The 20,263-nt window shown below is 44.5% G+C and overlaps 1 protein-coding gene across 11 annotated transcripts in view; it reads right to left on the reverse strand.

Annotated features, from left to right (window-relative positions):
* The window catches only part of PALM2AKAP2 (PALM2 and AKAP2 fusion), a 538,506-nt gene that overhangs the window by 20,462 nt on the left and 497,781 nt on the right, over positions 1 to 20,263 (reverse strand). For all 11 annotated transcript variants that reach the window (XM_070459308.1, XM_070459307.1, XM_070459310.1 and 8 more), the window contains one exon: positions 11,617 to 14,011. In XM_070459308.1, the coding sequence (XP_070315409.1) occupies positions 11,617 to 14,011 (2,395 nt within the window). The remainder of the gene's footprint in view (positions 1 to 11,616; positions 14,012 to 20,263) is intronic.

The raw sequence follows: 20,263 nt of genomic DNA on the forward strand, positions 1-20,263 counted from the left end.
TGAAGGAGGAGGTCACAAGCCAAGGAATGCAGGCAGCCTGCAGAACTGGAACTGGGAGAGAAATGGTTCTCCCTAAGAGCCTCTAGAAAGAACCCAGCCCCACCAACATCTTGACTGCACCCCAGAATGACTATATTTTAATATGTTTGAAATGCTAAAACATAATACCATAGATTTTGTGGCTTTAACAGCAGAAATGATTCTCTCATCTTTCTGGAGGCTGGAAGTGTGAGATCAGCACGGGTACCAGCATGCTCAGGTTCTAGTGACAGTACCCTCCTATCGTGCAGATGGCTAACCTTCCTGCTGTGACCACACATCACAGAGACAGAAGGGGCTCTCTGGTCTTTCTGTATCAGGGCACTAATACCATCATGAGGGGCCTCACCCTCAGGACCTCATCTAACTCTAATTATTCACAAAGGCCCTGTCTCCAACAACCATCACATCAGGGTTCAGGCCCTCAACAACTTGAGGAGGGGCAAAACTCAGTCCACAGCTAACACATTTCAGATTTCTGACCTCGAGAACTATAAGATAATAAATGTGTCTTAAGTAACTATGTGCTGTGCTGTGCTCAGTCTTGTCTGACTCTCTGTGGCCCCATGGATAGTAGCCTGCCAAGCTCCTCTGTCCATGGAATTTTCCAGGCAAGAATACTGGAGCGGGTTGCTATTTCCTACTCCAGGGCATCTTCCAGACCCAGGGACTGAAAACCAACTCTTGCATCTCCAGCATTGGCAGGTGGATTCTTTACCACTAGTGCTACCTGGGAAGCCCTGTTAAGTCACTATGTTTGTGATTTGCTACAGCAATCATAGACTAATATACATATAGACCTAATGTTATCTTCCATGCACCTAAGTGCATGAGAATAATTAGATAGGTAGTGGTTAGGATTACAAATCAGTTTTACCTTTATTCTTTGTTCTCCAAACTTTTTCTGCAATAAAAACGAATTAATTTTAAATTATACAACAAGCCAGAATTTTTCTCCTTGAGGTATTACTACCCATGCTAACAAGAGTAGATAGAGTCGAGGCTTTAACCTTCATGGACTAGGCAGATCCAGATGCTCTTGTGTCTCACTAGGCAGCACAGACCTAGGGGAACCCCTGGGCTAACCCCTCCTGGGGGCCTCAGAGAAGCACTGGTCTTGTCTGCGTGACATGGGAGACAGACCGAGGAGCAGAGCGAGCAGCAGAATTTCACTCCCAATTCGTAAATGCTGTCTCCCATGATGAGTGGAAGAAAAAACCAGGAACCATGAATTTGTGTTTCCTGTTTATTATAAACAGTTAAGACACTTTCTGGTCCAGAGAGAGCGAGCCACACCTTGACTCGCTTCTGGCTCTTGCAAACAAGATGGATTTCCCTGTGCTGATGGGGGAAGAGAGAAAACCCCACAATTCCTCCCACTCAAGGGAACCAGAGTGGAGCTGCATGTCCTGGGTACACAGTTGCTGCCTTTCCTGATGGCCCACACCCTCCCTCTTCAGGAGGAGGACTAACTTCTATGAAGTCAAGAGGGTGGATTCCTAAAGTTTAGAAAATTATTTCAGTCAAACATAAGCATCCTGGTGAGTATTATATTCTATATACATGGCATCTGACATCTTAAAAATCAAGGATCCTTTGTTTCTACATTTCTCAAAAGAAAAGAGAAAGCCATCACCCACTCTTACTTAAAAACCAAACCGAACAAAGACGCCCACCAAATAGCATGCCTTGGCCCAAGCCTCCTTCAATGATCTCCTTTCTTCACGGGGCCTTGGGGTGCGCTTGCAAACATCTAAACGACTCGCAGATCGCCAGAAAAGAAAGGAGTCCAGACTTAACGTTTTGCAATTCCATTTCCTCCCATTACAAGGGAATATCCTGCCTGTTGAATCCCATGGGCTTGTATGGTTCCAGCTGTGACCCACACACCCTTGCTCCTTTCATCTCCTCCTTTGAAGGCCCCAGGAGTGGGAGAATGCGATGATATGAATCTTCAGACTATAAGTCTAGCTCAGAAATGAGAAATATCCCAACCTGCTGACATAAGTCTCAGAAACTTCCAAATATTACTACTTCAAGGTAAGGAGGGATGAGTTGTCATTTCTCTGAACAGAGCTCGAAAATGAAAACTGGAGAAGAAAAGAGTTTTGCATCTCCAGGGCAAATATAGTTTAAGAACAAAAAAAAAAAAAAGGAAAAAAATTTAACTAAACTAGTAAGAAGAATGAAAATCATGGTAAGTAGCAATTCCTGGACCAAGATCTTTTGGTTAAACACATTTCTACCAAAATGGTAAGCCTGGTTCTATGAAGAAGATCACCCCCACCCTCTAAAAGAAAATATTTTCACGGTGATTTTTAATTTCATTCTCAACCAACATGCTTAATAATGGCCTTTGTTTTTTGAAATCACAGGTGACTACTGAAAGCTAATTGTGAACTCAGATGTTATGAGAGAAACTAATTCTAAGGAAGTAACAATGAATACTTCTCAGGACTAGAAAGCAATTTTAAAAAGCATGCTGTGCCATTTATGTCAGGCTTCCAATAGCTACTGAATAACTTCGGTAACTCTGCTAAAAGTTTTCTAAGTCTTTTCCTAAAACATAACAAAAACTGCAATAACAACACAAATAATAATAACCCTAATGGGAAGCCTTTTGTGCACTGACTGTATTAACTTATTGATGAGGCTGATGCTATTTTATTCCCATTTTACTGGTGAAGAAATTGAGATTTAGAGAGGTGAAGTAAGTAAGTTACACAGCTAACAAGAAGCGGAATCAGGATTTAAACTTTAGAGATGAATCCAGAGAAATGACTGTCACATTTAAGCACATAATTCTCCTTGCCCATCTTCAGTATGAATTTATACTTGAGTAATGAGAAATAAAAGATGGACTGAGAACAATGTGATGTCAGATGCATACAACTTTTGGGGAAACTTTTGATGTTTACCAAGGCTGTGAGAAATAAAATACCATTACAGGTGATAAGGATGTATTCCCCAGGGCTCTAATGGCCTGTCCTGCATACACTTCCCACGGCTGCCCCTGGTCCTCCACCCTGTAAGTAGTAAGTAGTTTATTCACAAAGATGAACTGGATCTGAAATACCAGTCTCCCTATGGAAGCACATGGCAAGTCGCCACAGTCAGTACAAGGCTGTCATACCCTGCCCTAAATGCCAACAATCATGATGGCTATCTTGCTCCCAGGCCTGGCTTAGATGAAACTTAGCTCACATTTCTTATGAGGCATTACAGCAGGAATTTTACAAGAATTAGGTCCTTTGATTCATCTCTTCATTCTCAGCTCATGACTGCATATTGATTTGCATGTGATTGAGTCTGAATTTTTGGAAGCAGCTCTCCTAACTTGGAGCACAGAATAGCCAGACTCAGGAAAAGGACCACCACATGGTGTCCCCAGCAAGGCAGGGGACAACCCAGACAACCCTGGGTATACCAGAAGACCCAGCACAATCAGCGGTGACAGCAGAACCTGTTGCGGTGACAGCAGAACCTGTTGCAGAAGGGAGTGGTGGGAAGTGTTGTTCTTTTCCAAAGTTCTATGATCCAGAAGCCATGACCACAGGCTTGTCACAGAAGAAAGACCAGAATCTATATCTTCTCAGAAGTGAGGCTAATGGGTTTAACCGTGGCAGTGGCCTTTTTAAACCACTGAAGGCAATGTCCAAAAAGAACTTTGAATTCTGATTTCATCACATACCTTCCTCCCTTGCCAAACACTATTTTGATCTAAATTTTCTTACCAATTCCTCAACAAATAGCATGCATTTTTTTTTTTAATGAACCTATTTGCTGAGTTCAGATACATAAAATACAAAGAGTTTCTGGTTCAAGGCAAAAGGAACAATCTTATCTTAAAGAGCCAAAGGGAACAAAAGCAGAGAGCAGACATGGTGTTCAATGAACACTAGTAAATGAATTTGGTCAGCTCTGGCCCCACTCTGCCAGAAGTGTTCAGGCAATGGCGTGAACACTTATTCCCACTCATCCTCAGATTAAGAAATAGATTCCTTGCTTGAGTTCCCATTCCTTTCAGGCAATGAGCCTCTCTCTGGAGTGAATGACCGAGTTTCCTCCCGGGCATAAACGTTCAGGAAGAACTCACAAGAGCAGCCAGGCTAGATGGCTGACGTGGACGATGTCAGTCCCTCGGCCATCTGCTTAGATCTTGGGACAGTACCAGCAGTTTTCCCTACTGTAACTTGAAGCACTGGAATTAAGTTCTGAAAGCACAAAGGAACCATCCTAGGTCACTAAGGTAGCACTGTCTCATGGCCTCTGCAAGAAAATTCATCCACCTAGACCACTGGGAGTAGAGAACTCCAGAGCAATTGTGGTTCCAAAAAGCAGGAGGAGGAGAACCCAACAGAAAGCAGGGGCTAGCCCTGAGGCTGGGAGAGGGTAGAGGGAGACTTGAATGGAGAGAGGGACTGTTACAATGCACCTCATAGACCTCAGAGGCAGACGAGCAGGTCCAGCAGAGGGAGAGAAATGGTGTTCAAAGACTATGGCCTTTGAAGTCAAACAAGCCTGAGCTTGAACCTGGCTTTTCCACTTGCCAGCTGGGTGACCTCAGGCAAGTGGCCTAATCTCTCTGGGCTTTGTTACTAAAAAGGGAATAATACTGCAGGTTCATTATCTCTTAAGGGACAATTCCAAGCTCCTCCCTGCCCTCACCCCACCAAAAAGCTCTAAAAGCAAAATTTTATCATAACTTCTTTGGCAACAAAACCTGATGTAAACCAGCATGAGCTTCTTCTTGGTCTTTACTGATTCCACTTAGCAGAACTAACTCTTCCTAAATTTCACAACAGAAATCGAATTTGATGACAGGTGTTGCCCTGGACCTTACTGGGTATATTAAGTACTATTTACATGCATTGAACTGCTTTTCTAAGTAATAGTATGTACACTTTCTGGCCTTTCTAAAATAAGAAAAATGTGGACTATATCTGGAAAAATATGGAATATACTCTCAAGAGTTTGGATAATTTGGATTCTATCTTAGAGGGCTGTTGGGAGGATTAAATGTGAAAATGAAAAGGAGTAAACTGTGTATGAAGGAATTAGAATAGTATTCAACGTTAAGGTCTTGGGAGTTGTAGCTACCATGATTAGGCTTGTGTCACCAGCGAATGTTCAGGGAACATGTTGGTAGATATAACTGCCTGTAGGACACCACATTCAGCTTGAGAACCTTTACACAAGGACTTTCCTGGAAGTCCAGAGGTTAAGGCACCTGCACTGCAGGGGACATGGGTTTGATCCCTGGTTGGGGAGTTAAGATCCCACATGCTTGGTGGCATGGTCAAATAAACAAATACAATTGTAAAAGAAAACAAAAAAAGAACCTTTACACAGTCAGCTGGGCCCCTGCAAGTGGCACAATCTGTACCTGCCAGCAGGCCAGGGACACTCTAGGCACTCCTGAAAGACAGCCCTCTCTGAGCTGGACCTGGCGGAGAAGACCTCCATCAGTCCCCCACACCAGGTCTTCTACTCTGCGGAGGACCGGGGGCATCCCAAGTGAGACTCACAAGGAGATCAAATGAGTCAATCCTAAAGGAAGTCAACCCTGAATATTCAGTGGAAGGACTGATGCTGAAGCTCCAATACTCTGGCCACCTGATGTGTAGAGTCAACTCATTGGAAAAGACTCTGATGCTGGGAGAGATGGAGAGCAGGAGGAGAAGAGAGGGTGGCAGAGGATGAGATGGTTAGATAGCATCACCAACCCAATGGACATGAATTTGAGCAACTCCAGGAGACAGTGATGGACAGGGGAGCTGGGAGCACTGTACTCTATGGGGTTGCAAACAGACATGACTTCACAACTGAACAACAACTGAGACTCAACCTAATCCAGCTCTATTTATTATGGAACAAGGCCACCAAGCTCTGCTGCGTGAATATTGTGCTGATGTAAATATTTTTTTCTACCTCAGACTTTTTCTTTGTGACAGTGGAAGATAATGAAGGGAAAAGAAAAATACCCAGTCCAAAAACTCTATAATAATATAATGATAATCACATATGCAATCTTAATTCAAACTGACCATGGAAGTAAAAAACCCTTGGAGATCTTATTTTTGTAAGATGTATAACTATTACATCTTTCCACATATTAAAAGACCTCAACAGACAAGTTATGGGACTCAATATTCAGATCTTTGCCTTGACTGCTATCCAGAATGTCCCACTGGGCAAACTGTCTGACTTGGTAAATCAATTCAACACCTGGCATGAAAATGCAAACTAGTTCAAAAAACTATGCTAATCATCACCTAACTAACTGGGTTTCTCTGGCCTGCCAAGAACTGGGAAGTGAAACCAGGATATCTAATAATAGACACAGCCCTAAAGAGAAAACTGTCTGTTGACACCCTTCCTATGAAAAGACATTTTGAAAAGGTCTTGATTGTAATTTGAGTAAAATGTTTGGCTTTCCCTCCCAAACTCATTCCTCAAGGGTGTTTTACGGCAGTGTGGGGGTTACACCTTCAAATCAGGCTCCAGTACCTATTGAAGAGCTTCCTTTATTCTCTAAGTACAGTCCCACATCTTGGAAGCATGGCTCCTCTCATAACCCAGGGCACTCGTCAAAAAGGTGGCAGGCCTTTAGACCTACGTAGAAAAGAAGCCAGTGGGACAGACTCAGGAAAGCTGAATGATTTTTAAAATCCATCAATTCCCGGATGAAGGCAGGATAGCTTTAGTGGTGTGGAGATAATCACCCCTTTGAAAAATCCTCCCTGGCTTCCCACTGACCACAGGATAAAGCGTAAAATCGAAAACCTTTAACATGATTCACATAGCTCTTCACTGTCTGGCTCCAAATCAGCTTTCTTTTGTTTTGCTTTATATCTCCTCCTTTAACCCACCCTAACTTTATTTAAGCACCTCAAATGTGCGCTTCCTTTGGGCCTCTCTAAAGGCCCTCCCTTGGGACTGGAACATCCTCTCCTATTCCCTGAACCCAACTTCTTCGCTTTCAGTTCAAAGCTTAGATGATAGTTTCTAGAGAAAGGAAGACTTTCGTTACCCTCCCTCTAAGGTGGTCTTCCTTGCCCCATGCTAACACAGGTCTCCACGCTTCTCTGTGATGAAACAGCTATCTTTGTTGGATGCTTCTATTACTGAACTAAGTTCCCTGAGGGTGGAGACTTTACCTGCCTTTTTCATTTCTGTATGAACAAATGCCACACAAACCCTATTTAAACTCTTCTTCCTTTAAAAATCACATAAGAGGGACTTTCCTAGTAGTCCAGTGGTTAAGACTTTGACTTCCAGTGCAGGGGGTGGGAGCTCCATCCCCAGTTTGAGGAGCTAGATTCTACAGGCCTCATGGCCAACCCCCCCCCCACCACCCCCAACACAGAAATGATATTGTAACAAATTCAAAAGACTTGAAAATGGTCCACATTAAAAAAAAAAAGCTTTAAATAAAAAAATCACATAAGAACCAATGAGATTAAATTTCCATAAAATTTCTCCTAATAATTCATCTTTGAAGATCATTACATACTTTTGAAAACAGAATCCCATCATCTTCCAGTCTCAAAAGGCAAGAGAACCAAATGCAATAACAAGTATCTTTTCAACACCCGGGAAATATTTGGAAAGCACTTCTCTTTCCTTATCACATTTTGGCTCTCAGTGAATTTTATTTGCCATAAGATTTTAGGATTCCAACATGTCACCAGCATAATTTCTACCATAGGAGATGTTAAAAAGTGTATTTTTCATCACTTAATATCAAATTGTCACTATGAGTCACGCAATGAACTGGCTGAATCACCTCTAATGGCATGAAACATTTGGTGAGTAGGGACTCAGCAACATCTCCATTCACAAAACCAAACTGGAGCCAACAGTTCTGATCCTGACCATGAATGGTCCAGTTTGGTGGCTCAGAGTGATGTGTCAGCCTTCTTCCTGATCACGAATTAAGAAGTTGGCTGGCCAAACAATAATCTAAACATTTCCAGGCATGGATAGAAAAAAAATCACCTTTTGCATTCAATTTCTTTCAATCCGTGTTGTAATTCTGGGAAGTCCTGCCACCTACTTTCAATGTTCTAGAGATAAACATGAAGAAATGAGCTGCAAAACAGGTCATTATCATGACTGTGCTCAGTGTGACAATCAGACCCAAGCAGGCTTGCAGGGATGAATTACCATCTTACTAAAGGAACAGGAATCAACCCTGCAGGGATGGAATATGGGGGGAGGAGATTAACATTAGCATAGGGGGAAGTACAAGAAAATCAATATGGGGCTGCCCAGGACATACATTAGGATTCTGTCTTGTTTAAAGTCTGGCGGGAAGCCTGACAAACCACAGCAGGTCAGTAAAGTATTAAAATGTCTTAATTTTTGTTTGTGTGCTAGAAAAATATGGAAGCAATATGGTAAGGGGTTCTGTTAAGAGGTGGAGAGGGGAAAATTGAAAATACCACTGAGCATATACAATGCAGAGAAGGTTCCAGGTAAGTCGAACAGCTGTAACTGATCAGAGAGCCATGGAATCTGCCCCCCATGTGAGCAGAAGTTGCCAAGATGCCTGCAAAGACTTCCTCCATTAGTGAGACTGCAGGCTCTTATGGAGGTCCTTTACAATCACACCCTTGTGAGGGTAGGCTCCCCAGATTGGGCTGAATTCAACAGGTACCAAAGCTTTTTCCAGGATACCATATGGAATGCCCAACTACCATCTCTGTGCCAAGCCAGCCCACAAGAATTTGAAGTGAACTTGATAAGTAAGGACCTTTGGGGAAAGCCAGCAAGTCACCAGTAAGCAGAAACCAAAAAAACCTCCCCTGAAAGTCTTCTTTGCCTCACTCACTCACTCAGTTGCCTATTACCCTGTAACCTGAAGGAATTAAACAACATATCAGGAGAGAGAGTCACCATGTATCCCTCTTCCTGCTCCCTCCCCTTTCCTTCCTGAACAATTTAGTTCAAAAGCCATTACTTGGGGCTGACAGAGACAGGTTTCTGCAAGGAGTGGGGGAGGAGCCACAGTGGAGCCAGAGCAAGGTGGGCAGGGAGACGGGTGACCCAATATAGGGTGCTGGAGTCCAAGATGGGTGAGGGACGTGCAGGGGACAGCAGTGGCTACCTAAAAAGTGACTTTGGAGTCGATGTTTGGTGAGGAAAATAGTAGATTGGTTCCACAGGGGGAAACTGATCAAATAATAAATATATGAAGGCTAATAGGAACCAGGTATCTTGTTGTCAAGGAGACGATTACAAATCTGCAAAGAAAGAAAATGGTATTAGATTAAAACTAAAGGTATCAGGGTGAGGTCATGGTTTTCAGTAGGTAGATAGATAGGTAAGATAGGTAGGTAGGTAGGTAGGTAGATTAACTGATAGATCAACAGATAGAATTCTGACCATTGAGAGTGCCTGGGAGCAGTGCCTATCCAATAGCAGTGAGCACACCAAGCACCCAGATCTTGGTTTCTAAATACCACTAAAAATACCACCATTCTAAATACCACCATTCTCCACTAACAAGAACTAGTGCTCTCTATTGAAAGGGCTGATTTCAGGGTTAGGAAACTTTAAGATGAGACTGGTACATTTTGCAGCACCAGAAAGTAAAGATTTGCCCAAAGAATAATGGAGACATGTCAAAAGGACACTGAAGTTAGCTTGAAAGGGCCCCTGTGAACTATATTTGAACAATCAAGGATAAAAATAATAACAGAAATGGATTACAACCTACTAAATATAACAGGAATCCACAAGACCATCTATTATGGAGAGAGATGAAAATTACATACATAGCACCAAAGCATTTCCCCACAGAATACTTGTTCATCACAAAAAGAAAAAGTAACTTTACTGTATAGAAGCCTGGCAAACACTCCCTCAAATCAAGCCATCAAAATTAGTATCAAGCGAAAAAAGTTAACATCTGTCCCTACAATGGGACAAACTGACACAATGTACTACCTGATTGAGTTCTGTGAGAAGAATAACCATCAACTCTGTGGTATTCCTACCAAAGATGCATAACCCGAACATAATCATGAGAAAATATCTGACAAACCCAAACTGAGGGACATTCTATAAAAATGGGGGGTGATCGAGCATCATTTTGGCAACTTACTCGTAAATATTTCTGAATAAAAACGATATTGGTACTTCATTAGGGGACTTTTCTTTAGCTTTGAGATTGTTTCAAAATTTAAAGGTTAACATGGAAAGAGTTAACTTGTGTCATTATAGATTTGATCTTGATTAAGGAATCAAGATGGGATTAAGGTCTGGAAGAAGAAGAAAAGGAGAAAGACAGTGCTAAGTCATGTCCGACTCTTACGACCCTATGGACTGTAGCCTGCCATCCTCCTCTGTCCTTGGGATTTTCCAAGCAAGAACACTGAAGTGGGTTGCCATTTCCTTCTCCAGGGGATTTTCCCAACCCAGACATCAAACCCAGGTCTCAAGCAGTGCAGGTAGATTCTTTACTGACTGAGCTACGCAGGAAGCCCAAGGTCTGGATAGACCAAGCTAAATACAGTAATTATATAGTAAGGCAGCACTTCTGAAATTCTCTCCAGTGAAGGAATAGTTATTCTGCCCAGTCCATTATGGATCAATACTTTCTTAAAAATACAAAATCCTGCACTTGGATTTGAAGATAATGTCAAATTGCTCCAAGAGTTTTCAAACTCTTTACCAATGTCTGGACTGATCTTATCATGGACCAAGAATAGCCATAAATGAGCTCAGACCACACTTTGAGCAGCCCTTCTCTGTGGCAGGATGTGCGGTTCCCCAAGTAACAGCATATCCAAATGGGAAATAAAAATTACTGGTCACACTGTTATCTATAACGGTAGCAACAATAGTAATCATTGAAATTAACATCAACCATCTGTACAAAATATTCAAGATAGGGAACTGTCCAAGCAATGGGAGGAGAATAGAGGCTTGTCTTTTACACAGAGAACTCAACTTCTCCAAAAGGGTCACAGAACACAAATAGATGTGATGACCTTGATTCCTAAGTAATTGCTTTATGGTGATTTAAAGACAGACAAATCCCATTATACAGAAAATGGACAGAAACGTCTTCTATGGGTCAATCTGCAATACCAACCCATAACTGTCATTGCTGGGAAGAGACTCAGCATCCAGAAGGGGCTAGGAGAAGACATTCCCAAACCAGACAGGCTTGATTTAACTGCAGATACCGAGGGTCAAGTTACTGATATCAACACAGTCCACAAAACGGCCGACTCTAGGTCAGCACCACACATAGCCTAGCTCAACCAAGAGAGAACAATAAACAGAGAACAATTCTCCATATTACACAAAGACCAGAGCAGAAGGACAAGAAAGGAGCCATTAAACCCTCTGGGAAATGGCGAACACCATCCAGGCTCAAGATTCTTCCAGAAGACGCTCTGACATCCCCATTGTGTGTCTCTGAACACTGGAATCCCCGAACCAGTGTCTCCCTGACACTGAGCTAGCCATGCATAGAGGTGGCTCCACACAGAACGCTGTTAGCTGGAATCAACAACACCGATTTCTGCAGCATCTGTCTCTGGTCTGCGACACTTCACTTACCTGGAGCTGTCTTGTAGCACGACGTTCGGGAGGGCAGTGATAGGGCGTTCTTTGCCTTGGGGCTCTGGGTACTCTGCAAGACTTGTCTCTGCCGCTTCAGCTCCTCTTCCCTTTCCTGGGCTGCTCGGATTTCTTCTTCAATCATGGACAAAGTCCGCTGCTTCCTGGACCTCAGCTTGAAGGGCCCAACCATTACATCGGACTCTTGAGTGGCCAGGAGCGAGGCTGTGCTTCTTAACTCAGCGGCTTCTGAGTACTTGCTGAAGTAGCTCCCTTCCGGTCTGGTCTCCTCCATGTTTATTGGGCCACTGGGCTGTACCGCTGGCAGTGGCTGGGAGGGCCCCCTTTCCCTGAGTGCCCTGTCTTCAGTAGACAGAATCTTTGGCAATACATCCCTTTTCTCTTGAACAGGGGAGGACACCTGAGGTGGTTCAAACATGCTCTGAGGCTTCTCTGAGCTGGGAGCACTCGGGCCAGCTTTCTCTTGACTTGCTTGAGGTCCCTGTTGCTCTGCTCCGCCCTTGGTGGTTTCAGACCCAGCTCTGTCCACTTGCTCGGCGATGGCTTGTTGAATGGCATTCTGCACCAGGAGGCCAGCCTGATATTCCAAGGGGTCATCAACCGACGGAGAGTCTCCCAGTGTGGACAAAGGGGAATAGAAACCCTGATCACTGAATGACTTGGAGACCCCTTCTCCTCGGCCCTCTGAGGGGTTGTCAGTCTGGGGAGTCTGGGGCAGAGAAAAATCGGCCAGTGAATTCTCCTGCAGGGCATTGGTTGTCTCATTGGAGGCCCCGCTGTCACTGATGTTGTCCATGCTGAAGTCATTGGACAGGGTCTCCAGGACGGTGGTATCCTGGGATCTCACCGACAGCTCGTCCAAACCAGAGTCCAGCTCCTCTTGAGTCAAAGAGACGTTGACTGACCTTGAAAACTGATCCAAGATCCCAGGGTCGTCGTCCTTGACCACGGTGAGGACGGCCCGAGCACTTGTGAACTCACTATCCTCTGCCCACAGTTTGGATAAGGGCCCGCGTTTGGAGGGCTCACTGTACGGCCCTTCCTTTCCCTGGGGAGCTGTGCTGCCCTGGCCCCCTCCTCCAGAAGACTGACTCTCTGGGGCACAGTGGGCTTTCTGCCCCTTGGCTGCTGAGGAGTCTTCCAGAGGTGCCCCGACAGAAGCTGGTCTGGAGATGGTCAGTGTCTTATCTGAGTTGATGGACCCCAGAGGTTTGTAGAAGGGCTTGATGGAGAAGAGCCTGGGTGTACTCTGGCCCCTGGCCACTGTCTGCCTGGAATTCTCCATCTGCTGGAACTGTTTGCGCGCCGCGGAGAAGTCTATCTGCTCCGTGACGATGTCCTCCTTTGGGTGGTCAGTCACACCGGGACGGTCCCGTGCGGAGGCGGGGGCCGTGCAGAGCTGCGGTGGGGGCTGCTGCTGCTGCATCAGCAGTTGCTCCTGCTGCGCCCTCCTCTCCTTGCGCTCCTTGTACTTTTTGTGCGACTCCAGATGTTCCTCATCCAGTTGCTCCTCGATGGTCTTCTCCTGAGGAGGGTTCCACCATTTTGCGGCAATGCCGGGGTTCTTCTTCACGGCCTGACTCCGGATGAGTTCCCGCCTCTCCTTTTCCAGCTCCATCATCTCCTCCGAAGGCCTCACTTTCCTGACACGGTACTGGTCTTTCTCACTCTCGTCGTCCTCGAAGAGCTTGGAGGGCTTCTTGTCCTCATGGAAGGCACGCAGTTCGAACTTGGCTTCCTTCTTGAGCGTGGTGAGCGTCATCTCCCCGTCCCGGGAGGAGCACCGCGAGCTGGTGGAGGAGCTGGGGCTCACGGGCACCTGCAGGCTGTCCCCCAGTGCATCTCGGGGCTGCTCAGGGGGGTGGCCGTTGGCTCTTCTGCCCTCGGCCATGGTATCAGAGTCGCTCTGATGGAGCTCAAGGTGAGGAGGAGCCTGTCTGCCGGCTGCCCTCTCGGGGACTTCCGGCTGGACAGCCGCGGGGGCGGGCGGGCTTGGGCTTCCTGCCAAGATGGCTGCTCCAGGCTCCGGGGAGGATGTGCCGTTGTAGGTTCCGTCCACAGCAGAATCACAGCAGTTGGCCTCCAGCACCTCGTCTAGATATCGGATCTCTCTGGCCACGTCATTATCCAGAGATTCGTGGTGATCAGCAAGGAGGCCATTGTGGGGGGTTGAGTAGAAAGGGGAGGGGTGGTCCATGGAATGTGGAGTCGAGGTGATTCCGGGAACACTCTTACATTCTGCAACAGAGACCTCAATTTCCATGTTTTTGTGATCTGAGGGAAGAGAGCTGGTGATAGACTCCAGGGCTTTGGCACTACAGTTGTCTCTCTCGTGTTTCAGCCGGGTATCATCCTCAGAAAGCTCGGGAGGCTTCTGGAATAAAGAGAAAACAGAAATCAGGGTTAGCGACCTCATTGCTTATGGATGTGAACCTGAGACATGAGCTGATAATAAACTGGAAGGAAGAGGGAACAACACTGGCAGAATCTTTTGAATAGAGGTTTCTCTTCTAAAAAGACCTTCATATATTCATTATGTTACAGTAACAAGTACCTAAACTTTCTTAATTTTACAGATTCCATTTTGCTTACCTGGTGTCCAGAAATTTTTCATTAAATGCTAGCTCCATTTTTACATTTAAAAGTAAATTGGGATTTGGATCATCTGATGACATTGCTCAAATAATTTCTGAAGTGGAAGAGATTAAGTATCAATTGTACGAGAACTTTTCAAAATATTTCATGGCAGATTTCTGCAGAAATGTTAATAGAACTATTTGTAACGTCCCCAACTATAAAAAAGAAGGCCCTTTTGCAGGAACCAATCTTGAAAACATGATTCTCTGCCAGATGTAATGCAATTATTCTGTAGACAGGAAACTTTGAGGAAAATTTTTCCAAAATAAAATACTGGAAAACAGTAAATCTCTTCAGTGGCCCCTTGAGAGTTACAGTATCCCACTGCAAGGCTGTAATTGACCATGTGCATCATAAACACAGGACCAAAGCCACTTACTCAGAGTTCTGTTCCCTGGAACAACATCAAAACAATGCTCCTTAGTTAAGGAGTGAATGTTGCTTTGAAAAGCTAGACAACAGCACCTCCCATCTAGTTCCTAAAATGCTTTATATGTGACAGCTCCAATTTTGTAGTTAAATAAGAAAACTGTAGCTTTTTTACTGTTTTTAAATGCATCATATTTTTCATTAGTTATCTACTGCATGTCAGTTTATTTGGCATTAGTTAAGATTAATTTTCAAACTCTAGGATGATTTTTTTTTCATACCAAAGGTCTCTGGTTTATCTCAGAAAATTCAGCGGTAAGTTGTGAGCTTAATTTGGGTTCCCCTCAAGTATTTCACTAATACTTTTGTCAGCTCTGTTTCATGTCTTAGGTCTAGAGGGTACCTAGTATTACTGATGTAATACAGTGCAAATTGCAGTGTTGTAGAATTTTCCTTTATTTAAACATTATTAAAGACTTAGAACATACTATTAAAACACCACCTAGGATAATCCTCAGGGGATTAAATTTCAAAATTCTTTTAAGAAAAGTCAATGATTATGGATCTGTTCATAATATCTAGAAAAGCATGGAAGTTCATGCCATGTGCTCTGCCTTGCTGTCAGAATATTGAGAAGCTCTCATGGTCCATCATGAACTGGAAGGTTATCCATGAACTGAGGAGGGCTTCCTTCACTGTTTCCCACCTTCTTCTTTACACTTACTCAATCAAGTTGTATATATTCCTTCATCAATAATAGATAATAATAATAAATATTCCTTCTTTGTCAAAATCTTCTGGTCTCAAAGGACCTTCCAGTCTTGATCTGGTCTTTGTCAAAGTCTGATACTTAAGACTTATAATCTCTACTATCTTTAATTTTATTTGGGACCACCATTAACTAGTGGCTCTTTTATCTTAGCCTGTGCACTCACTCAGTCTTGTCTGACTCTTTGTGACCCCATGGACTGTAGGCTTTCAGGTTCCTCTGTCCATGGGATTCTCCAAGACAAGAATACTGGAGGGGGTTGCCATTTTCTCCTAGAGGAGATCTTCCCGACCCAGGGATCAAACCTGTATCTCCTGTGTCTCCTGCATTAGCAGGCAGATTCTTTACCACTGAGCCACCCTTTAGAATGAACTAAAAAGATATGACAAAGACAACTGCTGCTGTTCTTTAAATAACATTAATTAAACATTCTTCTGTTAAAGTGATTATCAGTAACTTCTACGTCATTTAAGAATTACAGGAAATTTGAATGCGTGAAACTTATTGGCTGCCATTCAAATGTCAAGAGAACCTAGGTCAAAATTAGCCTACTCCATGGAAGCTGAGCAACAAAAAGAGACACAGTACTGCTATGGTGAAAATCAGACTGCCCATGATGCTCCCACCTGCGGCTTCATTTGGCCAATGATTCAGTGCTAATATTTTCATGGGAGTAAGTAGAGCTTTCCTTCTATCTCTTTGGCTTTGGGGAGGGAAAATAGGTAGGAAAATAGTAGGAAGCTGCTGGGACTGAAATATGGTGAAAAATATTGCTCTACTAAAACAGAAAACACTTTACAATAGTTGACATGACAAGAAAAAGGGCACTGTGACATTGAAAGAAGTAGAAAGGCATATAATTAATTCTGTAATTCAGTTAGTCATGGATTCATTCATTTAAAATGCAGGAGGCTTATTTTGTAGGGCCATGATGAAATTAGTAGCAACAATAAGTTCCAGGAGACAACACCCTTTTCTTAACAAAAACTGGATTTCCCATACTTCCTACGAAGTCATAAACCTATTTTGGGGTTTACTTAGTCTGGTCAGGTGAACTGAAACACTTGCCTATATTAACCTCTTGTTGCTGATCACAGAGATTAGAGTAACTGAGCCTGTCTCCCCAGCATCCCCAAGAACACTTTGTCAGCATCATCCCCTTCTCCTGAATGCTTCATGGTTGGATAATGAAGGAGCAGATGCCCTACAGCTTTTTTTTTTTAAAGAACTTTAAAAACTCTATCCTTTTTCCAAGGATATATTCTGAACTAGCAACAACTGTCCCAATTCAAAAGTTTAAATATCTTGAGAACATCATTTAACAGTATATTTTTGCAATATCAAAAACAAAACAAAACAGTTTTAGCCTTGAGTTGGAAATAATGAGTCTCACCAATTATGTCTGAGATGTGTCAGACATTTTAAAAATGCTAATTACAGGCAAATTTGGAGTCTCAGTGTAATCTGAGGTGATTGCTTTCCAATACTGTCCACAAAAATCTAGACACTGTGGAGTATAAACAGGAAAGAGGCTCTCCTTCCTGTTAGTTACACGAGGCCTCAGCTCCTTTCCACAAATTCAGAAAATTCTTCCTGAGACTTGATTCTATCTACCTCGGGGAGCAGAGTTCTAAACCCTAATCAGGGCAGAAGTCCTTAAAGAGATAAACAACTCTGCATTGCTGACTTACAATTCTGCCTCAGAGTTCCTGAGTTTTTATAAAGTTAGGGAACAATTATAACCAAAGAAAGAGCAAATTCCTAAGTTCTGTCTCAGCAGGCAGAATTTACCTTTGTGCTGGATGGCCTGATGTGATCAAAGCCACCACGTAATTATATCAGGTGAGTGGAAGTGGCCTAGGAACCCCTCTGTGCAAGGATCTGGCAGAAGTCTAGGTTTGACGTCATTAAATGATGTCATGTTTAAACCAATAAATACTCACTGCTCCCTTTGAAGATAAGTAAGACCAGAATTTTCTCCATGCTTCAGATAAGGTGAGCCTGACTCCAAATTCAGATAAAATGAACATTCATTAAATGGACTGTTAAGTCTTTTCTGAAATAGACTATGCATGTGTATGTGTGTGCTCAGTCACTCAGTTCTGACTCTTTTCGATCCCCATGGACTGTAGCCCGCCAGGCTCCTCTGTCCATGGGACTCCTCAGGCAAGAATACTGGAGTGGATTGCCATTGCTCCTCCAGGGGATCTTCCCGACCCAAGGATCGAATTTCCCCAGGTGGAGGGGGTGGAGGGGACCACCACCTCTAGGTGGAGACCTAACAATCTGGCATGTAATATCTGCCTGCCCTGCTGGCCTCCTGGTTTCCCAGAATAGCTAACAGCTGGTCAGGATGTCTACAATTTACTTTAAAATACTCAGGCAGACACAATATAAAATAGCTGTGTGTGTGTGTCTGAAGTTAGCTTAAATTACATTCCAGGAGCAGACACCCTAATCTGGAGCACATACGCCAAGAATGGTCAGCCAGGATCTAATCAGAAATCGCACGTTCCATAGGCACCTGCTCTCCTCCAGGAGTTTAGCTCTCTTTATCTCCCAAGGGCCCCTGAGGCTTGTGCTAATTGGCATAATTAAGGGGAGAATAAAAGGTTTAGATCAAGTGTACTATATATCCTTCTACTTCTCTGTATATTCATCCTATTAATTTTTGAGAGTTTGATATTGAAACTTCCAACTAATTCCCAGGTGGAGCTAGTGGTAAAGAACCCACCTGCCAATGCAGGAGACAAAGAGATGTAGGTTCCAAGATCCCCTGGAGGAGGGCGTGGCGACCCACTCCAGTACTCTTGCCTGGAGAATCCCATGGACAGAGAAGCCTGGCAGGCTCCAGTCCATAGGGTCGCACACAACTGAAGAGACTGCACATACACACATACTGGAACTATATGTAACCTTGTTCTGTATTTTCTAAGTCTCATGTAAATGTGTTATCATACTTTCATAATTTTAAAAAGTAAAAATTAAAAAAAAGAGGTTTAGAGAGATTGTCCCAGGATCCCCTGGCTAATAAATGGCACAGCCAGGACCTGAAGGAAGGTCAGTCCTTCTGAATTCTATCCCAGTACTTCAAAAGGTATTCTCCATGACTGGAAGCTTCCAAAATGACAAGGGAAGTCGTATGAAGGTGTATGGATCTGAAGATCATTTGCGTGACTCTCGGGCTGATAGTTTGCACACTGTGACTCTAGAAGTCACAGTATACAACTTGGTTTCACAAGTCAAGGACCCCTTTCAAAACCACCCAGATGCCCTCAAGACCTAGTTTCAGCTCCTATCTTCTGCTCTACCTGCAGGACCCTCTGGCTAGAGTTGGGGATGTGGACCTCCTGCTCAGCCTGGGGATCTGGCCTCTGAGGCGGGTCCTCTGCTTCCTCTGATGACATCCAGAGGCAGAATTTGAAATCCCATGTCCCAGTCACGGCAGTGGACACGGCTGTGACTTCTCCCCAGCACCAGAGTTAGCAGCACAGGTGAGATGCTAGGAAAACACATCAGCGCCCTGAGGCCTGCTCAGCTTAGGTCACGGATGACTCTGTGCTCTTTCTTCCCGGACACCTGGGCCTATGGCTGGGGGCATCAGGCACAGAAAGAACTTGTGAAGGAAATGCATTTTCCTTAGCAGATCTGGCTGGGCCCAGGAGGACGCCAGAAAGGTGTCCTTTGCTACAAGGTCAAGTGAGAAGCAGATGCTTCTACTCACTTCCCGTCTACCCTACTCTTGGGCTTCCCTGGTGGCAAACGGTAAAGAACCCACCTGCAATGCAGAAGACCTGGGTTCGATCCCTGGATTGGGAAGATCCCCTGGAGAAGGGAGCAGCAGCCCACTCCAATATTCTTGCCTAGAGAATCCCATGGACAGAGGAGCCTGGCAGGCTACAGTCCGTGGGGTCGCAAAGAGTTGGACACGACTGAGCGACTAACCCAACACCCTACTCTTAACGATGTCTGTCACCAGCTTCCCAGGCGCCTAACCTAAATGCACCGTGTGACCCAAATTCACTCAAACATCAGGCGCCCGCTGCACAAGCAGGTGTCTCTGCTCTGAATGACCCAGATTACTTCCTACTGAAGCCACGATATTTAAATTAGAAACACGTTTCCCCAGGTAGTAAGTGACCTGATCCTTTAATCTAGTTATTTTTAAGTTCCACCAAAAATATGAACTTGTTCTTGGCCTAGGAAGAGGGGCACAGTACGAAGAAAAACTTCATCATAGCTGTGAAACCAGAGGGCATCTCTGTTTCCTTTTCTTGTCCTCCCTCTCTTTCCTAAGTCGAGTTTTTAAGACACAGGGCACATCTGCTGTGTTCCATAGGCCATGAGCGGCTGCCTTTAATGGTTTATTCAGGACTCTTTATTTTCTGGCCAAAGTTACCATCAGGACGGCACATGGGAGGAGAGGATGCGACCTGGCAGAGGGATGATGCCCAGACACTGGTAAGATGCCCGCCCAGGTCTGCTGAAGTTGTTCAGCCTTGGAGGCGTGGGGTGGAGCCACAGTCTGGAGGTCTGGGGGAGACAGACCGAAGACCAAGGGAACCCAAGGAGCACGGAAGGGGAGCACAGAGGCTGAAGAGGTAACAGTGGATCCCTGCGGCGTGTCCTGAGAACCTTAAGAGTGACAAGCCCTGTGCCGGGGCCCTGGGCGGACCCTCAGGCTCTGGAGTGCTCCCCACGCTGCAGCAGGGAGCTGACAGCCTTGGAGAGAGAGAGAGGACAGATTCACATACAGATAGCAGAGACAAGTGGGGAGAGTGCTCCAACAGTAACTAGAAAGAAACCGCCTGGTCTGTTCAAGGTGGCAGATGGGGCAGGCTGAGAAGCATG

The sequence above is a fragment of the Odocoileus virginianus genome, chromosome 31, assembly GCF_023699985.2.
Source record: "Odocoileus virginianus isolate 20LAN1187 ecotype Illinois chromosome 31, Ovbor_1.2, whole genome shotgun sequence".
In the NCBI taxonomy this organism is placed as follows: domain Eukaryota; kingdom Metazoa; phylum Chordata; class Mammalia; order Artiodactyla; family Cervidae; genus Odocoileus; species Odocoileus virginianus.